We start from the raw sequence: 23,619 nt of genomic DNA on the forward strand, positions 1-23,619 counted from the left end.
CATGAAACAACGCTTTTGTTTTCTTTCTCCTGGCTCTAGAATAATCTGAAACTGTATACAACACCATTTCATTGCTTCTTTAGTTTGCTTTGGCAAGCATTTCAAGTCGCTTTGCTCTATCATGTGAGCCATTACAGTACCAACAAGTAATAGCTTTTGCAAGCAGAAAATTGCCTAGTTCAACATTGGTGAAATAATTGTCCATAGTGATGTTTCTACCTGAATTGAATATTGGAATAGCAAGAATTTTGACTATTTCAGACCCCAGATACTTCTGTGTATACTGTGTATTCAGTCTATACTGTCAGTGTACTTCAGTATAAAATAAAGTAATTTGAGACACAAACACTTCTGAGAACATGATAAAAACAGCGTTTAAAAAACAAGCATTGTTACACCATAATGCCTATGAAAAAAAATTATATAAACAACTGGATATTATCAACAATTACATACTTGAGGAATACCTGGAGTTTCAAAATTCTAACAAAAGTAATTTTGCAGATAATAGCAAAAATGTAAGCATGGGGGCCTAAAAGGCCCCCAATATGCATTCTAGGGTTAAAATATTGTCGTTTTTATTGTTTCATTAAATCAGTTATAAAGTGCATACATATGAATAGCATCAACGTGATTCGCGCACAACAAACTGTTCTTCTTGGCTAACGGAGACAAAGAGTGCGCTGCACTCAAAACGCGTTACTGCTATTCATATTTATGCAGCTTATAACTGATTTGATGGAAGAATAAAGACGACAAGATTTTAAATAAGTGCTGGATTCCTTTATTATTTATTGGAGAGCTGAGTATTTGCAGAGTCTGTGGTCTGTATTAGTGTGACTTGCGCTTGTTTTATGAGATAGAATGGAGACTTACATGCTTCTTTTGTTTAGGTTCAGGCTGTGGTTGTTCTTTCTCCTCTTCTTCTTCATCATCCTCTTCTGATGAAGATTCGCTCTCAGATTCACTCTCTGAGGTGCTCTCTTCTGAAGCTGATTTTTTTGATGCTCTTAAAGGGGCTTTTTTCCCTTTTGTTGTTGCTTTTTGTTCTCGATCACTCTCATCACTGTAAATTGATCAAGAATACCCCTTTTAAGCTTAATCATTATTTCTTTGTCCACAAACCCATTTACTTATTAAGTTTATTTTTAGTTATACCTAAGAATATGTTTATTGACACAACGGCTGTATAAATATTAAATCCCCTACTGAAGGCCAATAGTACAGAGTGTTAAACTTTCCCACAATCTTTATGGATTGCTAAGAAACAGGACTGACTTGGTTTTAAAATGTCACAGTTCCCAAAAAGTGTCCTGTGCTTTTATGTCTTGATGTGTATATCAGAAGAATTATTGCTCATTTTTTTTTAACAGTTCACTGTACCTCCCCTCACTCTGTGGTTCTTTCTTCTTTTCCTTTTTCTTCTCCTCCTTTTCAGACTCATCTTCTTCTTCTTCACTTTCTTCCTCCTCTTCACTTTCAGACTCTGAACCGCTACCACTGCTACTCCCACCACTCTCTGACTCGCTCACTGATTCTGGTTCTGTAATAAAATGAAAGGGTTTGTCAGCACATGTGAATTTTAGGTGTGTATGTCCTAGCCCTCCGTTTTAAGGGTAAATAGGTAATCCTCCCCATGTACCCTTTCAATGGAGAGCAATGATGTGATGTGAGCCAAACTAGCTTTCAACTAATCTCTCACCACTGTCTGCAGACTCCGTTGGTCCTGATTCGCCTTCTGAATCAGAATAGAATGGTTTTTCCTCCCTCTCTTTCCTCTTCTCCCTGCTTGGGCACTTAGTCCATTCAGGTACCTGGAAGGGTCAACTGCATTACTATATGCAAGAAAAGGTAAAGTAGAAATAACATGCCAAAGCAGAAAAAAAATTAACAAAAAAATAGAAATAAAGCAGAAGATCAAGAAAAATAAAATCAAAACGTACACTGCATTTTCACAACAAAACCCCACAAAAATTGGTTTTGAGGAAGAGGAACCCATCTGTATGTTAAATTGGAAGGGCTCCACTCACCTGAAGATTAACTATTGAATTGAATCTAACTAACCAATATCCAAACTTATACACAAGGCTGTCCGCACTATTTAGAACAGGGAACAACTTGGCACTTTTGGCATGAGATACTTTAAATTGACCAATCAGCTAGACCCCTTGGAAGAGGAAGTGCTGAGAAGGATCAGCACTGGTGTCTTGAGATTTGACAACTATGTTCCTTAAAAAATATTAGTAAATTATATATGTTTCTATTGAAAACACATCTTAAGATTTACTATACACATTACAAAGTTGGATAGAAAGAAGCCAAAAACAAAATAGGTGCAGTGTTAGCAAGGTTTACAGTGTAAGGGTTAGGATAAGCAATAAGAGCACAAAGCAGAAAGCCGATTTTCATGCATTTTGAGTTCAGCTAGAACTGATGCAGTGACAATAAAAGGAGAAATCTACCACATCACTGATATAATGTGAATTTCCGAGTACAATATATTTTTTAAACAATTCTCCTTTGAATCATATTATAGACAGTTGTGATATCAAGATTGTGAGATGAGGAAGTAGGTCACTGCACACTGAAGAGTCCGTGCACACTCAATGACACACAAGTAACACCTCTTTCCACTCGCCCAGCAGGCTGATGTGACACTCTGTTGGTTCAGAGTCTTCACCTTCCTAAATACAATGGAAGATAGTAGTTTATAATACATTATTATATCTGAAAAGTCCCTACACTGCAGACAACATTGGTGTGTGATAATGTATTTTATGATTTATAACTTGGACCCAGTGGGGATGAAAAAGGAACCTTCAGCAAAAGCACAAGACAGTGATGAAAAATAAAGCAAGCGCTTAGAAAAGGACAGTATTTGTGCAGGATAAAAGGCAGCATAACACTGCAAGGGGGATAGCGGTGGGCAATGCCCACATCCCTATATACTCAGGTTAGCACGCACAGCTTCCTTCACCTCCACGTTGCGGACAGACGGATCGGGAGCATCTTCTGGCCAATCTGGTAGCTCCTGATATCCAACAGCTTTGGCATTCAACAGGTGAGAAAGTGAGCCCAACTGAAAGTGATCCCGATCTGTGTGCAGACCAAAAAAATCTGTTTCACTCATCCTTTTTTACAAATGTATGCAGACAGGCGTACAATCTGTTTGTATCCATTATACATTTAGTATAATATTAGAAATCTGTTATTTTAAGAGGTCACAAAAGCCTTCTTAGACAGAGACGTGAAGGTGCTAAACAAAAGGTAAAAGGGAGACTATTTTTTTAATCAGACTCTATAGATCTGTTTGTTTATGAAAACATGTCAGATAGACTGCAGAACAACTCCAGAATGACCCCTTACATACTCATAATGGCCCACATTTATCAAAACTAGTGTAGTCTGTACTATGTGCAGTTTGCCTGTGGAGTGTGCAGAGTGCAGCAGATTCATCAAAACTGGCACATTCATCTGTTGCCCCCTGCACTGCTCTGTGCACTTTTTTATGCTGCAGAATTGTGGTGCAAACAGAATTGTAGCTCATGTCAGTAATTAATGAGCCCCAAACTCTGACTAAGCGTTAAGTTATAGACCCCGGCTGGGAACAAGGCATCACTGATGGGTATGTGCAAGGCATCTTGATTCTGTTATAGAGATATGGAAATTATTCCTCTATTATGTTATTTGTATAGACACACTATATTTGTGATACTTTCAGTGAATATTACTTGTGAACGAACTCATATGCACTTTGACATTTATATTATTTAATATGCATTCTTGATTACTGTCCCAGCCCTGTGGCAATATACTTTTGGAGTCCTACATTTTTGGTTTTATGATTTGTTGCAATATGATCTTTTAACGTATTATGTTTAATAAAAATTCAATTGTTGGACCAAAATACTCTCAGTGCTGATATGTGTAAAGAGAGCTGGTCATGATTTATTGTGGGAGGGGCATAATTTTCCACCTAGCCTAATATTTGGAATTGTCTGATGCCCCTTTAGGTGCACATATTTTCTGTATTGTCGGACACAGTGCAGCCGTGACACAAAACTGGCACAGACACTTTAACACTTCATAAGTACATTTGCAAGCAGATTGAATGTTCTTTTCAGTGGAAAGTCAGACAGAAAACTGGCGCCAAAACTTTAATACATGTGGCCCCTGATGGTTGATGTCTTTTATATATATATTTTCCATTGTATCACAAATTTCCACTGAAAGGAAATGCTGGAGTTGTAAATTATTCTTAAAGATGTATAAATTGCTAAATTAGGAAAATGAAAAAAAGAAATACTAACTTTCACAACCCACAGCTATATGTACCCTTTGTGGAAGTGGCCATACAAAGTAATAATAATAAACTTTATTTCTATATACTGTATATTTATTTCGCATAATCGCTTTCCAAAAGTAATCCTTTTTGCAAGCTTTTTGTGTGGGGTGGGTTATAAGAATGGCACACTTTTGGGGTACATATAATAATGTGATGAATACCTTTAAATGGCGACTCCAAAATAGGTGCAGGCTTTTGAGCCAGAAAGAGCTTCTTGGCATGCTTGCTAAGCGCTCCACTTTTTTCTGTGGGTATGATCAACTGGCGAATGAATCTTGTTCTGTCTCTGATGTCATAATTTTGGTCATACTTGGCCAGATTCAGGACATACTGAGTGAGGAGCTTTGTCTAAAAACAAATAGTATAAATAAATAATTTAATAAGGTCAAATACACATCCAAAAATATAGTAGGGATATCAACATCTAAAAAATGGAGAGAAACAATGGGGCACATTTACTTACCCGTCCATGTCGCGATCCCTGATCCGGAATGTCCGGCGATCATGCATTGTGCCGCGATTCACGTAGATCGTGTGCCCCATATCCTGCATGTGACGCTTCCCCGCATAGGTCCCCCGGAGTTCACCTTCTTCTTCCCGATGTATGTAATTGCATGTCTTGCGACACAATTTTAATGTAAAATCCCACGCTCAGTCCGAATCCGTCGGATCTTCCGACGGCCCACCCCCGATTTCTGTCGCATGAAAGTCAGTGCGATTGCGCCAAAATCCGATCTTGTGCGACACAATACCCTTTTAAATACTTGTCCCAGCTGTGCGAAATTTGAAAACGTTGGAATATCGACGAAAGTGCGATCCGCAGACCCTTAGTAAATAAACCCCAATATGCATTGAAATGTCAAATGCATTGTTTCTAGAACTGGCTTATGGGATGAAAGCATACTTTATCAGTTTCCCCAGTCTTCCTGAAGATGTCTTCTTCTAGAGATGCTTCTAGAGATGGCAGAACTCTCTGAATGGTTTCTAAGCTTGCGTTCTCAGCCCCCCACACCATCGGCGGATCGCTGAGCGCGGCGCTCTGCAATTTCCATCAGCTCCATAGGGATTAATGGAACAGAATGGCCATGCACCGGCGTCTGCTCCATTAGTCTTAAGAGCAGTGAGGGGTCGTTCGGACCCCTCGTTTCCGCGATCTGCGGGGGTCTCAGCACTGAGACCCCCACTGATCAGCAAGTTAGGCCCTATCCCGTGGATACAGCCTAACTTGCCTTTGTGGGAAAACCCCATTAATAACTGCCTGACTTCATGCAGGGGCTCTGATAGACCCCCTGTCTGCAACCAGGCAGTTATTCATACTTATAACCTGCTACACAAGGCTGATTCTAGCCTTTTTGCTGCCTGAGCCGAAAAATGAATTGCCACCCCACCCTAATCATAATATTAACTAGCCGTAGCAATGGCTGCATGATACATCCACTGCTAAAATACTACTCCTATGAACAAGAATATAACTTTATAATATTCATGGCAAAACATGATCAAATCGTGGATTTGTATCATGGCACATGCGGCCCTGCTGCTGCGCTGGGATCTGTAGGCAGCAGTGTGCGGGCCCTACTGTAGACAATAAAGAAGTAAGAAACGGGAAAATATGGACATCATTCCTTTGTCAGGTTTGTAGCCATTTCTGATTAGGTGGTATGTGAACCACATATCTACTGTGCTGGAGTGTACATTCATAGCACAGTTAGTTGCTTAGAATTTGTGTATTTTTACAATGACATGATGGAAGTAGGCAAAGATTACAGAAATCGAAAATGACCCAGACTCACAATTGTTAAATGTGATACTGATATCTTAGTTACAAATATTTTAAGAAAACTGTTTAACCCATTGTAGGAGAATGTAAAAATCACATACCTGCTTTGAATTAGTTAGATACAGCTTTGCCGCAAGGTTTATTGTCTGCAGTTTTACAATGTCTTCTTCATTAGTAAATGACTTGGCCATCTTCCTCAGCACATCAGGAGCTATTTTGGGCACATGTTCACAGTACTCACCAATCAGCCACAAGATACTAGCTCTAGCCATTGGCACCTGAAATAACAGCAGCAACAATGTTTTACTTTCTTAAAAAGTTGCTTTTCCGCACACAGAATAATTTAATTATGGGAATGAAGTCATTTCAGTGGTTAGAGCTTCATTTAATGTAGTTGTACATTTAGATTATATTTTCATCCTTCCTAGCTGTTACTGTACTGTACTGTTACTGTTATTTGATGAACCATATACTATTTGATGTAGTTTATTTATTTAATGTACCATATATTCCGGCGTATAAGACGACCTGGTGTATAAGACGACCCCCCTACTTTCCTGTTAAAATATAGAGTTTAAGATATATTCGCCGTATAAGACTACCCCTTTTCCAACGCATACAAAACACCGGTAAAAATTAAAATTATGCCCCCCTCCCAGAAGCCATAATTAATGTCCTGCCCCCCCTCAGTAGCTATAATTAATGTCCTGCCCCCCCCCCCCCCCAAGTAACAGGCAGGCCCGCGGCTGTCACAATTCAAAACATCTGCCCGCTGTGCTGCGCCGAGTTATCAGCGCAGCGCAGGGGTCAGGTGCGGGCCTCTGACTGACTGACTGACCGGCAGCGGAGCTTCGGTGGATCGCGGGAAAGGTGAGAAACATTACCGGCGTATAAGACGACCCCAGACCAGACAGAAGATTTTTCAGTCTTCAAAAGTCGTCTTATACGCTGGAATATACGGTATTTATATAAAAAAATATACTGTTGCAGGTGCACTTTCTGAATAAACTTTGTTTGAAATTTTATATATTACAGTACAGGCGGTCCCCTACTTAAGGACACCCGACTTACGGATGACCCATAGTTAAAGACGGACCCCTCTGCCCACTGTGACCTCTGGTGTAGCTCTCCGGATGCTTTAGTATAGTCCCAGACTGCACTAATCAGCTGTAAGGTGTCTGTAATGAAGTTTTATTGATAATCCTTGGTCCAATTACAGCAAAAAAAAATTAAACTCCAATTGTCACTGGGGCAAAAAATTTTTTTGTCTGGATCTACAATTATAAAATATGCAGTTTCGACTTACGTACAAATTCAACTTAAGAACAAACCTGCGGACCCTATTTTGTATGTAACCCGGGGACTGCCTGTATATTAATATTTCTGTACATTATAATTAATATCACACCAATGTAATTTTTGTATTTTTACTTTTGTTTCATATTTGCTACCCATCCCATAGGTTATATATTCTTTCCTTCAGTTAATTTTTAAATTAGATTTCTAAAGTATTAGCACCGTAGATACTCGAGTATAAGCTGAGTTTTTCAGCACAATTTTTGTGCTGAAAAAGTACCACTTGGTATATGAATAAAATAAACTCTGTACTGACCTTTCCTATGCCCCCCACCTCTTCTAGATCCCTACCGCCGGCAGTGCCATGTTCATGTACGCTCGCGGTGTAAAGACTATGACTTTGGCAAGCTTTTCCACCCAAGGCCTAGTCAATAGGTTTACACAGGTTTTTGTGGTAAAATTAGGGGCCTTGGCTTATGTTCGGGTCGGTTTATGCTCAAGTATATATGGTTTATGGTTTTTAATAAAACTTTAATTGATATATTTTATATTTTTGGCTAAATGTTTGATTTGGGTAAGAATGTACCTAACAACCTCAAGATGTTAATGCTATAACTGAAAGCACAGAGTTAAAACAACATAACAAGGCAAAACATTGTTAAAACAACGATGATTCTATTTATGCATTATAAGCATTTACTATATTACATAGTATAAGGCAGGAAAAAGATGCCATCAAGTCCAACCTTTAAGAATTAAATAAATGTTTTATTCCCAGAAAGGCATCCAGACCTCTCCTAAACATGTACATAGAGTCCGCCATAACAACCTCCTGCGGCAGAGAGTTCCATAGTCTCACTGCTCTTACAGTAAAGAACCTTTGTCTATGTTTATGGTAGAACCGCCTCTCCTCTAGGCATAGAGGATGGCCACTTAATCCTGGTCACAGGCCTAGGTATAAAAAGATCTTTGGAGAGATCCTTGTGCTGCCCGTTCAGGTATTTGTACATTGTAATGAGGTCTCCCCTCAGTCGGCTTTTTTCTAAACTGAATAATCCCAAATTTTATAATCTGTCATTGTATTCTAGTCCCCCCATTTCCCTAATAATCTTGGTTGCTCTCCTCTGCACCCGTCCCAGTTCTACCATGTCCTTTTTATACACTGGTGCCCAAAACTGTACACAATATTCCATGTGTGGTCTGACCAGGGATTTATATAAGGGCAAAACTATATCTTTATCATGAGGATCAATTCCTATCTTTTGTTACATCCCATGATTTTATTTGCTTTAGCAGCAGGACTTGGCTCTGGTCACTAAAATTAAGTTTACCATCCCCCCAAGTCCTTTTCAACTACAGTTTTACCAAGTAATTGACTGTTTAAAACATAATTATACTTTTTGTTTCGATGGCCCAAGTGCATAACTTTACATTTATATACATTAAACCTCATCAACCATTTCTCTGCCCACTCCTCAAGCTTCCACAAATCCCTCTGTAATGCTAAACTATCGGCCTCAGTATTTATTACTTTACACAGCTTAGTATCATCTGCAAATATTGAAACTTGACTGTGTAAACCCACTACAAGGTCATTAATAAAAATAATAAAAAGAAGTGGCCCTAATACTGACCCCGGTGGCACTCCACTGGTAACGTCAACCCAATCTGAGAATGTGCCATTAATGACGACCCTCTGCTTTCTATCACTAAGCCAATTACTTACCCAAATACACAGATTTTCCCCTAGTCCCAGCAGTCTCATTTTATGTATCAACCTTTTATGTGGCACTGTGTCAAATGCCTTTGAAAAGTACAGATATACAACATCCACAGCGTCCCCTAGATCCAGTCTAGAACTTACTTCCTCGTAGATTAGTCTGACAGGACCGATCTCTCATAAACCCATGCTGACGCTGGGTTATAAGGTTATGTACAGTGAGATACTCCAGGATAGTATCTCTAACAAACCCCTCAAATATTTTCTCCACCACAGAAGTTAGACTCACAGGTCTCTAGTTTGCAGTTTGATCCTTTTTTGTATATTGGTACCACATTTGCTATGTGCCAGTCCTGTGGAACATAACCAGCCCTTAGTGAATCTTCGAATATTATAAATAACGGTCTGTCTATCTACTTTTTTTTTTTTAGTTTCCCTATCATTTATATACTTGAAAAATAATTTGGGATTATTTTTGCTCTCTCTGGCAATATTTCTCTCAGTCTCTATTTTTGTGGCCTTTATCTGCTTTTTACAGGATTTATTTTTCTCTCTATAATCCTGTAATGCCTCAAAGCTACTTTTACGTTTTAGCACCTTAAACACCTTATCTTTCTCGCTTATTGCTTTCCTAACAAGACTAGGTAACTGTCCCCCATTATAAGTACTTCACCATGCTTTGAAGCCGCATCCATTTGACCTATCAGCATTTCCTCTGCTGCCTCCATTATATTTGGGGCCTTATAACAAACCCTTGTAATATTTTATTATTCTTTTTCCCTCCTCTTATCTCCACCCATAGGGACTCCACATTTTCACTGAGGTCATCTCGCAGGACATGGATCATCATTCATGGATTTTCATAACTCCTGTATACCTGGATATTATCAGTTAACTTGGCCATGTGTTTTATTATTTCACTGTGCTGTGCTGGCTGCATTTGGAGTAATTTCTTGATAACCACCACGGATTCTGCAACAACCAGCTCTGTAAGAAATGCAAACAAAGTTAATTATATTTGGCTAAAATTTACTAAATTCAAGCTTTATTTTAAATACAGGACTGCAGAAAATCAAAACATATGCATAAGTTCTATATTAAAGTGTCACATCCTTGGCGCGCTAGAACTACTGGATGAGGCAGAAGGTGGGCACTTGCTTTACCTGAATCTATGTTAATGCTGCTGTAATAACAAGATTTTATTGACTCGTATGTTTGACTCGCCCTTAGAAACACCATTCGACTTACCGTCCCGATTTGACAGTAGCTGAACGAGCCCATTGAGACAGGTATCACGGACTTTGCCAATGTTGGTAGCACATCGGCCAATGGCCTGTATTGAAGCAGCCACAAAATCTTTATCCATGCTGCGAATGTAAGTCTGAAGGATAATCATAAATTTATTGTCGGTCTCTGTACATTTTTAATAAATATATACAAAAAGACAGGAAATAATTCACAGAAAAATATCTAACTTTTATTTAATCACTAGTTTTAAAATTTATATACAAATAGGAACAAACCACAGTGGAACAAGCAGCAAGAATTCTAGGGAACATGTCTATTAATTCATACTAAATATAGTGGTCATTAATGTTATCATTTACAGAAAATCTACTATTTTATTTGATGGATTATTAACCAAACATACCTTGAGAATGCTGTAGCTACACTGATGCAGAATAATATCTTGTTTAATCCCTGAGATGAGTGGTTTTGATAAAAAAACTATTATAACATTCAGGATAAAGAGTCGCTCCTTCTCTTCTTACACTGCTCTGGAGAATGATGTAATCACGGACAGGCAGAAGTAATCAATCACTGCACCATCCCCCTGCTGCTGTGTATGAGTGATCCAGCTCTGCTTGATTAGTCCTGTCTGGAACAGTGCAGGCAGCTCATGTAATGTGTTTATGTACTGTAAGAAGCATTCAATCCAGCTTTCCCAAGGTACTGAATGTCATAATTGTTTTTTCAGCAAAACCACTCAACTCAGAGATTAAACAAGATATGCCGCTGCATCAGAGTAGCTACAGCATTCTCAAGGTATGTTTGGTTCATAATGCATGAAATCAAATGGTACATTTCCTTAAATGCAAACTTTCTAAGCATCCAAAATATAATCAGCAAATAAAAATATATCAATCCAACATTGGATAAAGGTTTTAAGAAATAAATTGTGTTAATACAAGACTCACACTGCACAACTGTTTGTTGACCTAGATACTCTCAATTGATTACATAAAATAATTAGTGACATGTGAATTCTGCCCCATGCTTACTTGGAATTCTCGCAAAATGATGGAAATGTTGGTCTCATTCGCCAGGTTTGTCAGGACTTCAAGCTGCATAGGATAAAACATTTCATTGTTTTAATAAAAACATAATGGCTAAAATAGACTTTTGTAATATTAAAATCTTTTACTCTTCGGAAGTGTGAGACTTGGTACGTAAAATTACTCAGAGGAGGATTCTGCATTTCTAGCTCCCATATGAAAAATTCATATGATCAGTTCTACCTTACTATAGAAGTTGCTGTAATCAAAGCAGGAGATGTATTGGAATATGTTTGTACTGTATACAGAAGAGAGAGGCACATAAAGGGGAGGACGCTGTTATTTTGTATAAAAAATATTATTACATTTCCTATTTCTCCTTGAAATGTATTTCTTCTTCTTAAGGAGTAACTCCAAAGTGCAGCTACGCTATACCAAATCAGTATGTATCAGATGATATTAATGCAATACGTCTAAATTACCTTCAAAATCTTTATCTGTGTTGGATCAGTAGATCGGATATAAAAGCTTTTTAGGTATGGCTCAAACATTCCCTAAAAAAAATATCAAGAATTAAAACATAATAACATTTAGCATTACTGTTTTTAACCCCTGCTGTATGTGGACTCGAGAAAATTTTAAGCAACACTGCTTAGGAAAGAGAAAAAAAATGGGACAGAGATGCTTTTTTATTGCACTGAAGTCACCTGCACTATTATTATTTTTTTAAATAAAAAAAAAATTATCACCCTTTTGCCCACTGGTAAACCCTCTTAACAAAAAGCCTACTATTTTTAAATGCAAGCACTGGATTTAAAGTGACTAAAACAAACCAAAGAATTGATATAACTAATTTTACAGATCGTAGTATCTTTGACTTACCCTTCTCTTGATTGACATAGTGGCCACATTCTGTAAAACAACAAACTGGACCTCACTGGAAAGGGAGAAAATAATTTTTAAACCAGATTTAGATGACGGAGAAGTTGAAGATATCACATAGTTAAAAAATATGTGACTCTTTGTAGCAATATGTGTTCTCTTTGGGGGAAGAAAAAGACACACATTTTGTATGACTGTCACAGAACCCACAGAACACAGAAATGTTTAATATAAGATTTTGTTACCTGTGACTACGTAACAAGCGCACCAAGGCCTTTGCTATGACACCAACTTCTGCTTTTGGTGCAAGATGAAAATACAATTGGGCTACTGCCATAACAACCTGTAGAAATAAAAGATGGCTTTGGTAAAGACATTTTTATTATAAAGAAATATAACAAGTATAACATGATAGAAATTATGATTATAACCAATTTATCATATTAAATTGATATACTATGAAAACTTTTATTAATAAAATATCAGATCTCTTTTTATGAGATGTTAATTTATATATAAATATGATAGTCACAGTATTGTATGCTTAAAAAGATAAAATTATCATACAGCGGCATTGCGGCTCTGCAAGAGGGGCTTGGTGTTGCGGAGAAGAAGGCGATGGTCTGGGTCCATAATGTAAGGTTTGCGCTTCACAACAGATGATGGTTCTGCCTTTTCTTCTTTGCTTCCTTCCTCCTCATCTGAGCCATAGAAAGCTTTTTCTGGATTTTCTTCCAGAAGAGACTCCTGCCAGAAAAAGCAAAGTAACATTAAAGAAACATAATAATATACCCAGGGATGATTTTACAACCATTCATATAAACATTAAAGACGAAGCTGTAAGTTGTAGCACTTACATTTTGGTTAGGATTCAGAAACTGGGTCCTTGCATAACGTGTCAGCATGTTGATAATGACTACCTGCCCCCATTCCTCCACATCAATCAGAAGGTTACACAGCTTCCGATAATTCTTATGTATCAGGTCAATACGTTCAGGACACACTTCTTCAAAAGCCATCACGACACTTCCTGCAACCAGCTTTGGAAATACAATGAAGCACCTATTATAATTTTGTTTATGCCATGCTCACAGGGCCGGATTATAGGCGGGGCTCCCGGGGCTCGAGCCCCGGGGCCCCCACCATCTTGCCCCCCCAGGGGGCCCCCACCAGATCGCGCATCCCGGGCCCTTCTTCCTCAGCCGCCAACTGCCTGAGCCGTCCGCCCCGGCACAAGTTACCGCCTCCCCGCCCGCCCTTCAGCTGCATGGCCGAGCCGTCCGCCCCCTGGCACAGGTACCCGCTCCAACCCCGTTCGCGCTCCCTCCTCCCCCGCCCGAACAAGCAGACGTCCTCCGCTGCCCCCCCCCCACGCCCGAACAAGAAGCTGCGCTCCGCTCCATTCCCCTCGCCGCACGAAGAAGCAGCCGTTCTCCGCTACCCCCCGCCCGCGCCGAACAAGCAGCTGTCCTCCGCGATCCCCCCCCCCCGAAGAAGCAGCTGTCCTCCGCGATCCGCCCCCCCCCCCCGCCCGAAGAAGCAGCTGTCCTCCGCGATCCCCCGCCCGAAGAAGCAGGTGTCCTCCGCGATCCCCCGCCCGAAGAAGCAGGTGTCCTCCGCGATTCCCCCCCCCCCCCCGAAGAAGCAGGTGTCCTCCGCGATCCCCCCCCCCCCCGCGAAGCGGCAGCCGTCCTCCGACCAAACCCCCCCCTGCCCGTACAACCCCCCCTCCTGTCGGAACAAGCAACCGACAGACCCCCCTAACACCAGCCTGACGCCACAGCCGGTCAGCATAAAAGGGTAAGTATATACATTACATACAGTATGTATTTATCTGTGTATATATGATGTATATTCTGTGTATATATGTATATACAGTGAATATATGTATATACAGTATATATACTGTGTGTATATACTGTGTATATTGTGTATATACTGTATATATGTGTAACTGTGTGTATACTGTATATATGTGTAACTGTGTATATGTGTATATATGCATCTACTGTGTATATAATGTGTATATACTGTGAATATGTGTATATATGCATCTACTGTGTATATAATGTGTATATACTGTGTATATATGTGTATACATGCATCTACTGTGTATATAATGTGTATATACTGTGTATATGTGTATACATGCATCTACTGTATATATACTGTGTATATACTGTGTACATGTGTATATATGCATCTACTGTGTATATAATGTGTATATACTGTGTATATGTGTATACATGCATCTACTGTATATATACTGTGTATATGTGTACACATGCATCTACTGTGTATATAATGTGTATATACTGTATTTATACACGCATATATTTGTATAAGCACATATATGTGCACATTTAAATATATATGATTATGTTTATATGCTGTGTATGTGGTATGTATGTATACGCTCTGTGTACTGAATGTGTGTGAAAATGCTGTATATACTGAATGTGTGTGTATTTGCTGTATGTGTGTATATTCTGTGTGTATATGGTGTTTTTATACTCCATGTATGTGTATATATGGTCAGTGTATATGTGTGTGATGTATATATACCGTATGTGTGTATATACTTTATGAGTTTGTGTATACTCTGTGTATTAGTGTATAAATGTATATGGATACATAAATGTGTGTGTATACTTGTATATATATGGGTGCAAGCATACGAGTGTAGAACTTTATGTGTGCATATAAAGGTGTGTATATATCAGTGTATAAATGTGTGTAATTGTATAAACTGCAGGACTGGGTGTCTGGTGCGGGCTGAGGTGTATGTTAAATGGGACTGCATATCTGGTAGGGCTGAAGGTTTATATAAAGATGTGTTTCTGGGGTCGAGGCGGCTGTGTGTAGCGGTGTTACTGGGGATGAGGCGGCTGTATGTAGCTGTGTTACTGGGGGTGAGGCGGCTGTGTGTAGCTGTGTTACTGGGGGCGAGGCGGCTGTGTGTAGCTGTGTTACTGGGGGGAGGCGGCTGTATGTAGCTGTGTTACTGGGGCCAAGGCGGTTGTATGTAGTGGTGTTACTGGGGGCGAGGTGACTGTATGTAGCTGTGTTACAGGGGATGAGGCGGCTGTATGTAGCTGTGTTACTGGGGGTGAGGCGACTGTATGTAGCTGTGTTACAGGGGATGAGGCGGCTGTATGTAGCTGTGTTACTAGGGATGAGGCGGCTGTGTATAGCTGTGTTACAGGGGATGAAGCGGCTGTATGTAGCTGTGTTACAGGGGATGAGGCGGCTGTATGTAGCGGTGTTACTGGGGGTGAGGCGGCTGTGTGTAGCTGTGTTCCTGGGGATGAGGCGGCTGTGTGTAGCTGTGTTCCTGGGGATGAGGCGGCTGTATGTAGCTGTGTTACTGGGGATGAGGCGGCTGCATGTAGCGGTGTTACTGGGGGTGAGGCGGCTGTATGTAGCTGTGTTACAGGGGATGAGGCGGCTGTATGTAGCTGTGTTACTGGGGACGAGTCGGCTGTATGTAGCTGTGTTACAGGGGATGAGGCGGCTGTATGTAGCGGTGTTACTGGGGGTGAGGCGGCTGTATGTAGCTGTGTTACTGGGGACGAGTCGGCTGTATGTAGCTGTGTTACAGGGGATGAGGCGGCTGTATGTAGCGGTGTTACTGGGGGTGAGGCGGCTGTATGTAGCTGTGTTACTGGGGACGAGGCGGCTGTATGTAGCTGTGTTACTGGGGATGAGGCGGCTGTATGTAGCTGTGTTACTGGGGATGAGGTGGATGTATGTAGCTGTGTTACTGGGGGTGAGGCGGCTGTATGTAGCTGTGTTACTGGGGTGAGGCGGCTGTATGTAGCTGTGTTACTGGGGGTGAGGCGGCTGTATGTAGCGGTGTTACTGGGGGTGAGGCGGCTGTATGTAGCTGTGTTACAGGGGATGAGGCGGCTGTATGTAGCTGTGTTACTGGGGACGAGTCGGCTGTATGTAGCTGTGTTACAGGGGATGAGGCGGCTGTATGTAGCGGTGTTACTGGGGGTGAGGCGGCTGTATGTAGGTGTGTTACTGGGGATGAGGCGGCTGTATGTAGCTGTGTTACTGGGGGTGAGGCGGCTGTATGTAGCTGTGTTACTGGGGATGAGGCGGATGTATGTAGCTGTGTTACTGGGGATGAGGCGGCTGTATGTAGCTGTGTTACTGGGGGCGAGGCGGCTGTATGTAGCTGTGTTACTGGGGGCGAGGCGGCTGTATGTAGCTGTGTTACTGGGGGCGAGGTGGCTGTATGTAGCTGTGTTACTGGGGGCGAGGGGACTGTATGTAGCTGTGTTACTGGGGGTGAGGCGGCTGTATGTAACTGTGTTACTGGGGGCGAGGTGGCTGTATGTAGCTGTGTTACTGGGGGTGAGGCGGCTGTATGTAGCTGTGTTACTGGGGATGAGGCGGCTGTATGTAGCTGTGTTACTGGGGGCGAGGCAGCTGTATGTAGCGGTGTTAGTGGGGGCGAGTCGGCTATATGTAGCTGTGTTAATGGGGGTGAGGCGGCTGTATGTAGCTGAGTTACTAGGGATAAGGTGGCTGTATGTAGCTGCGTTACTGGGGGCGAGGCGGCTGTATGTAACGGTGTTACTAGGGATAAGGCGGCTGTATGTAGCTGTGTTACTGGGGATGAGGCGGCTGTATGTAGCTGTGTTACTGGGGATGAGGCGGCTGTATGTAGGTGTGTTACTGGGGATGAGGCGGCTGTATGTAGCTGTGTTACAGGGGATGAGGCGGCTGTATGTAGCTGTGTTACTGGGGATGATGCGGCTGTATGTAGGTGTGTTACTGGGGATGAGGCGGCTGTATGTAGGTGTGTTACTGGGGATGAGGCGGCTGTATGTAGCTGTGTTACTAGGGATAAGGTGGCTGTATGTAGCTGTGTTACTGGGGGTGAGGCGGCTGTATGTAGCTGTGTTACAGGGGATGAGGCGGCTGTATGTAGCTGTGTTACTGGGGATGATGCGGCTGTATGTAGGTGTGTTACTGGGGATGAGGCGGCTGTATGTAGCTGTGTTACAGGGGATGAGGCGGCTGTATGCAGCTGTGTTACTGGGGATGATGCGGCTGTATGTAGGTGTGTTACTGGGGATGAGGCGGCTGTATGTAGGTGTGTTACTGGGGATGAGGCGGCTGTATGTAGCTGTGTTACTGGGGGCGAGGCGGCTGTATGTAGCTGTGTTACAGGGGATGAGGCGGCTGTGTGTAGCTGTGTTACTGGGGGTGAGGCGGCTGTATGTAGCGGTGTTACTGCGGGGATAGTGGATAGTGAGCAGGAGGACGAGTATGCACGCTGCACTCAGTGGGGGCCTCCACCAGATTTTGCGCCCAGGGGCCCCCACCACCCTTAATCCGGCCCTGCATGCTCAGGTGAACATCTGAATGCTACAAGACACAAATCAGTAGGAAATGGATCCATGGACATGATTACAGTTCTGAGCTGATACTTGACAAGGAAGAAGGGACTCCCTGCATGATAAATCTCTATGATGTCCCTTGCCCTGCACTGTGGTAGGTCTGTAAATTCGAGCCACTGCAGGTCAGTGAATCACAGACCTACCAAGTTTGTCTGTTTTATCCCTAACATGTAGGGATTATCCAATGCAGCAATAGACTTACCGTGGTTTTGTCAGATAAAAGTTTCTCAATCACTTCAATAAGTTGATCTTTCTGGTCTGAATCCAAGCTGTGGAAGAATTATATGGTGAGCAATAAAAAACACAGTGGCATAAAGAGTTTTTTAGGGACATATTGTTTTGTACACACAAAACAATAGTCTTCATAAGACTACAATACATTTTTGACATAATTTTTGATTAATCTACACATTTTACATGGTGTTACATGTTTATGCTTGGGTGAAGGAGTCATGAATCCAATCCTGCATTTGAAACCATGAAATCTACAGCTAACATCTGCTACAAGTCCACAGCACAATTGGCATGCTATGGATATGGAAAATTCACAGCATGCCCTCAAATCTGGTAATTCTCTTATTTTAGTTTTTTATGTTCCTATAATTTAACATTAAAAACTACATTAACAGTAGAGAAATCCTGTTAGACTTGATTAAAGGGATGCTGTAAGCAGTATTTTACATGGTGACTCCATGACTGGAGGTGCTGCTTCAGATGCCCACATGACATGGGCTCCAGATGTCTAAAAGTCAAAAACAAATGTAATTTCTCAAAAACGAACCAGCAGATATCATAGTCATATGCATGTTTGTGTTCTGTATAATGGGAGCTACAGACACAACCCTGGATTACTCTTTATGGCCTCATACACACGAACGTATGCACGTACGTCGGTGAGCGGGAGAGGAGGAGGGGTGAGTGATGCTCACCCCCGCCCCTCTCCATAGAAAATAGAAGCTGCACAGCCATTGATGCGGCCAAAGATAGAGAAAAATCCATCTTTTTGAGGCTATGGCTCAGAATGGTGAGCATTTGTTGTGCTCACCATAACGAGCCCAGGCGCCATAATCGTCTATGGGGGACGCACATAAATACGTCCTCTAGACAGACGTGTGTATGGGGCCTTATATGAATGCTCTATACAATACTTTTTGAATAGTGCCAGACCTGCTTGTTACTACTATTCTAATTTACATTAGGAAGTACCAGGGTTCTAGCGATAGTAGGTACACCCAATAAGGATAGAGCAGAGCATGCACATCTACCTTAGAGATGTACAGTGAGCACTGTTATAACTATGGATTGGCAGAAACTTGTTTTAATGCATTTGCATATCCACAGTATAGGAGCTGATTGGTGGCTCAGTGGAGGTCTCAGTGATAGGAGCCCCACAGATCCCGAGAACAGGGGTCCAAGATTAAGAGAGCAGACTGTCGCTCATGCGCCGACTATACTATTCATCTTTATGGCGCTGACAGAAATTGCTGAGTGCTATCTGCACACTGGATAGGGGTTAACTCGTATGTTGCTGGATAACCCCTTTAAGAACATTGATATTTAATGTATACTGGCTTATAACAGGGCATGACTGTGTCAGAAAAGCTCTTCAATAAACATGTAGTCGCACAGTACAAAAAAATATAGGAAAACAGCAACAGAAAAAATGAAATCTGTATTCCAGCTACAATCCTGGAATATAAATGCATTATTCACAGTCCTGCTGCTTCTACTAACAACACACACAAATGAATGGTTACGCAGCTCTCTGGGGCTACTACCTAACACTATCTGCAACTTTGTATCGTCTAAACTGCTGGTAGGGAGTCTTAAGAGCTATTCTATTTAGGTACAGCCTCTTGGAGCTAGTAACTCTAATATCATTACATAAGCAAAACCATATGAAGTAGCATGGTGTTACCTATATAGTTTCGGTATAGCATGTGCTGCTGTCTTTCGTACATAAGGAGACATGTCTGAAGCAGCTTCTTTTATTGCGAGCATCATAATTGGCACAATGATTGGCACTCGAATACTGGACAGAACACGCAGAGCACTGGCGCGGATCAGCTGGTTAGGATCCTGCAATAGAAAACATAGTTAATGTCAAAACACAGGATATAGCTCCATTTGATTTCACAAGTTAAAGGGGGGGTTTAGAGGGACATTGTCACCAGATTTGACAATAAACTATCAGCTCCCTCAGGTATAGTATGAAATATAATTTATAATATTTCCTTCTCTTCTTTGTTAAAACATACTCATTTCCTATACAAAAATCATCTTCAAAGTCAAAAGCACAAATGAGAACAATCACTTTTGGAAACTGGGAGGGGAAGGCCTTCGGGTGTATAGCAGATAGAATCATTGTGTAATTATTAAGATACAAATTTCATCTTTCAAAAAAAATCACTGTATGGTCAAAGACCTCAGGGGCACGTTGGGCAGACTCAGGGTATGATGGCTCCTGGATCAGGCTGATCCTTAATAAAAGCTATTTTACTGTCTGGTTCCTCTATTGATAGATTTTGTGTGATATCTAGTATAGCTGTTCCAGCAGTTCCCTCCTTCCTCTGCCTGACTTAATCTCACTGCAGCAGAAGAAATTTCAGCACTCAGTGGGGGGAAGTGCTCCTGCATAGTGTAACAGCTTGAAAAGCTGCAGCACGGAGTGGCTCTAGTAACAACCCAAAGCCCTTCTGGCTCATTAGAAAAATTTCAAAAGTTTACTTTAGAAGCAAGGAGGCCATGGATAACAAATATAAGAAGATTATTCATGGTTATTGTATATTCATTATTATATTCATGGTAACTGGATCTATGAGGAATGTCCCTGGTTTATCATGCCTGATTTTGATAGACGTCCTTTAACTGCATGTATATCCAGTTGTGTAGCTAACAAAACCATTGTAGGGCACATTTACTAAGGGTTTTTCGTTAGTTTTCTGGTGGACTTTGCATGTTCTTTCTAGTGCAAATTGCTTGCACAGGTATTTAAGAAGTGTCTGCACCACAAATGTGTTGCACACAACAGTTTTGTGGTGCAGCAGTACAAGGCTTCATGCAACACAAATTAGGGGGCGCTCTGGTGCACAGTCAGACAATGCGCCAGATTTATCTTGCAACTCTGACAGAAGTGTGTTGCACGCCCCATGTTAAAGATAGACCAGAAAAAAAGTGGTGCACTCTGTCGGGCCAGTTCAGTGAGCACCAGATTCATGAAGAACGCGTGCCATAAATCATCTGGTGCACCCTGCATTATACACAGGCAAGCCACGCTTAGAGCAGTTTGCACCATTCTTAGTAAATGTGCCCCACTGTGTTTTAAACAATGGGATTCTCATCTTTACAATGACACCAGATCCACTACTATAGAGGGAGTTAGGACATACCTACTTTAAGTAATATACGATTTTTGAATGATAAATTGTGTTAAATAGGGCAATGAAGAATAACATTGCCAACCTTTAACCCCCTCTGAAAGGTAGAAATGGAGAGAAGAGCCAGATCCTGTTGTTCCTCCGCATATCGAACCAAGTAAACATACACCAATTTCTTCACCTAAAACAAAAATTTAGAAATTACATAATTTTGATAGCACACTGTAAATAACGGATTGACAGTTTTACCATTTATCAGAACCAGATGTTAAAATATGAGTGTTATCTATAGATACTCGATAGAAGCAACCATTGCTGACAGTAATAAGAGGGATTAATGACAGGAATTAAAAAGGGCTGTCCCATTTCCATTTAGTGTTGAAAAAAGGTTTGTTTAAGTGTTGTGAATGAATAGAAACCCTTTCTCTATGTTTTGTGTTCATTTATCCTACCACCACTTTACCTCTATGTTCTTACAGGCCACATTTTTCACAACAGCTGGAAATAGGTCGGATGTATTCTTTCCTCGAGCTATCATCTAATAAAAAAAATAAATATATTTAGATCATTTTTGTTATAAATCCAGTAAATCAATAAATGCTAAATTATTTAAAAAACACTTACGGCAACTATCCTCTTCATAGCCTCCAACTTCAAGGAGTCCTTGTTACTGTCCAACATTTCTTTCAAGTCATCGTGTCTGAATTAAAACACAAAGAAAATAAATGATGTATGAAGCACATGTTTGCATGAAAAGAATAACCAGTGATCAGTAGGTAAAAAAGTGTGGAGTGTGGGTGGGAAATCTAGTGGGAAACTCCAAAACCATCCGGGAGAGGGAGATTCATATGATTTCTGCGCCAGAAAACTGTCGGAGAAGCAATAATGAATCTCCCCCTCTGTTTTGTGCAAATGCACTATAAAGTTTGTGGAGGCTTTAACTTTTGTGGAGCTAAGATTCGAACCCGGGATGGCCTATATAGCTTAAAATAAATATACTGGTTTGGCTTTAGTTTCCCATCATGTCATTACGCTTCCTGAAAGTCATGCTTGGTGGTAAGGGGGCTGCCTTACAAGGTAGCAAGAGGCTTGGTTTTCCTTGTCCCATCTAGGATAACTTCTTTGCATATTTCCTAGCTTAAAATAAAATACAGCCTTTGGCTCACCACATACAATTGCACTGAGATATGTCCTTCTCAAGATGGCCAAGACACATAATGTACGTGCTGCAGCCATGTTAGTGGCTCCATAAGGTCTCAGCGATGAAGTAGAACACAGAGCCTGTATAACAGTCTATTTCTGAAACACAATTACATATGGTGCCTCTATGTGCTGCCATACTTCTAATGCCATGCAACATGTGTCTTATTCACAGCTGTGGTAAGACTATATGTATGAATGCTAGATGTATGAAAACTTAGAATTTTTTTTCCACTTAGCCTACATGTAATCGTAAATGGCAAATTATGCCATGAAAAAATGGCAAGTTATGAGTTATCTTGGGTTCATTATTTCTCTTATTGTCGAAAATTGTGTTTACTCATCCAGTTTTTTTATATATTTATTCAAGCCAAATTAAAAATGCTCCAATAAATAGCCCCATCATATGATGATCTACTAAAGAGTTGCCTAAAAAAACCTCAATGTGGACATCCAGCCTACCCAAGGTCTGCATGGAATGGACATGACTTTACTTTGGGCAAGATAACTTCCTTTTACTCTTATTTATTAAAAATGTTATTAGTCATAGTAAATAAGGTTAGAAAAAGACATCAAGTCCAATCTATTAATTTTACATTATACAGTGTTGATTGAGAGGAAGAAAAAAAACTCTGCATGGCACATTTGCACAAAGTAAGGAAAAAATACTTCCGACCGACAATATGGTGGTCACAATAACACCCTGGATCAACAGAAACTACTTACAATAAGTTTTATTCCCTTAAGATGTGATATTATTGCTCTACAGAAAGCCATCCAGGTCCCTAACAGGACTGTAGTTTCCATGATCTCTTTTTAAAATACTAGTACCACATTTCCTATGTTGAGTCCTGAGGAATAAAACCTGTCCTTTTAACAACAATTTCCCAGTCTATTCCCACAATGTCCTCCCTTAGCTATTGAAAATTTGCCTTTCTAAAGTTCTAAGAGTTCCTGTTGTCCCTATTCTAAAGGTCATATTGAACCTTCAACCTGTAATTTTGATAACCTGTAGGGTCTATTGGTGAAGATAAGGTCCCCCTTCGTGTTGGGTCTTGTACCAGTTGTGACAGGCAATTGTCTTTTGCTAATGCCAAAAACCTTCTTCTTTTGTAGGACCTACATGTTTCTTCCCCCAGTCTGCTTAAAGTCCCCCATGATAAGTACTTTACCCTGTTTTGAGGCTGCATCTATTTGACTTATCAACAGTTCTTCCGTATCCTCAATTATACTTGGAGACTTATACCAAACCCCTATATATACTATGGCATATGAGAATATTTTGCTTTATAAAGGAACCCATAACTTTCTGCACCTTACGTTTTACAG

At 40.8% G+C, this 23,619-nt stretch overlaps 1 protein-coding gene across 5 annotated transcripts in view; it reads right to left on the minus strand.

Annotated features, from left to right (window-relative positions):
* The window catches only part of AP3B2 (adaptor related protein complex 3 subunit beta 2), a 48,158-nt gene that overhangs the window by 12,455 nt on the left and 12,084 nt on the right, over positions 1-23,619 (minus strand). For 3 of the 5 annotated variants that reach the window (XM_072147955.1, XM_072147952.1, XM_072147954.1), the window contains exons 2-20: positions 21,715-21,790; positions 21,554-21,628; positions 21,176-21,271; positions 19,632-19,792; positions 17,916-17,982; positions 13,157-13,339; positions 12,867-13,046; positions 12,545-12,642; positions 12,300-12,354; positions 11,900-11,971; positions 11,424-11,486; positions 10,390-10,522; positions 10,019-10,128; positions 6,227-6,403; positions 4,507-4,693; positions 2,966-3,096; positions 1,703-1,814; positions 1,384-1,543; positions 877-1,066 (exon numbers count right to left, since the gene is read on the minus strand). In XM_072147955.1, the coding sequence (XP_072004056.1) occupies positions 877-1,066; positions 1,384-1,543; positions 1,703-1,814; positions 2,966-3,096; positions 4,507-4,693; positions 6,227-6,403; positions 10,019-10,128; positions 10,390-10,522; positions 11,424-11,486; positions 11,900-11,971; positions 12,300-12,354; positions 12,545-12,642; positions 12,867-13,046; positions 13,157-13,339; positions 17,916-17,982; positions 19,632-19,792; positions 21,176-21,271; positions 21,554-21,628; positions 21,715-21,790 (2,326 nt within the window). The remainder of the gene's footprint in view (positions 1-876; positions 1,067-1,383; positions 1,544-1,702; positions 1,815-2,965; positions 3,097-4,506; positions 4,694-6,226; positions 6,404-10,018; positions 10,129-10,389; positions 10,523-11,423; positions 11,487-11,899; positions 11,972-12,299; positions 12,355-12,544; positions 12,643-12,866; positions 13,047-13,156; positions 13,340-17,915; positions 17,983-19,631; positions 19,793-21,175; positions 21,272-21,553; positions 21,629-21,714; positions 21,791-23,619) is intronic. The other 2 variants (XM_072147956.1, XM_072147953.1) reach the window with 1 other exon arrangement.

This window comes from Engystomops pustulosus, chromosome 4 (assembly GCF_040894005.1).
Source record: "Engystomops pustulosus chromosome 4, aEngPut4.maternal, whole genome shotgun sequence".
Lineage (NCBI taxonomy): Eukaryota > Metazoa > Chordata > Amphibia > Anura > Leptodactylidae > Engystomops > Engystomops pustulosus.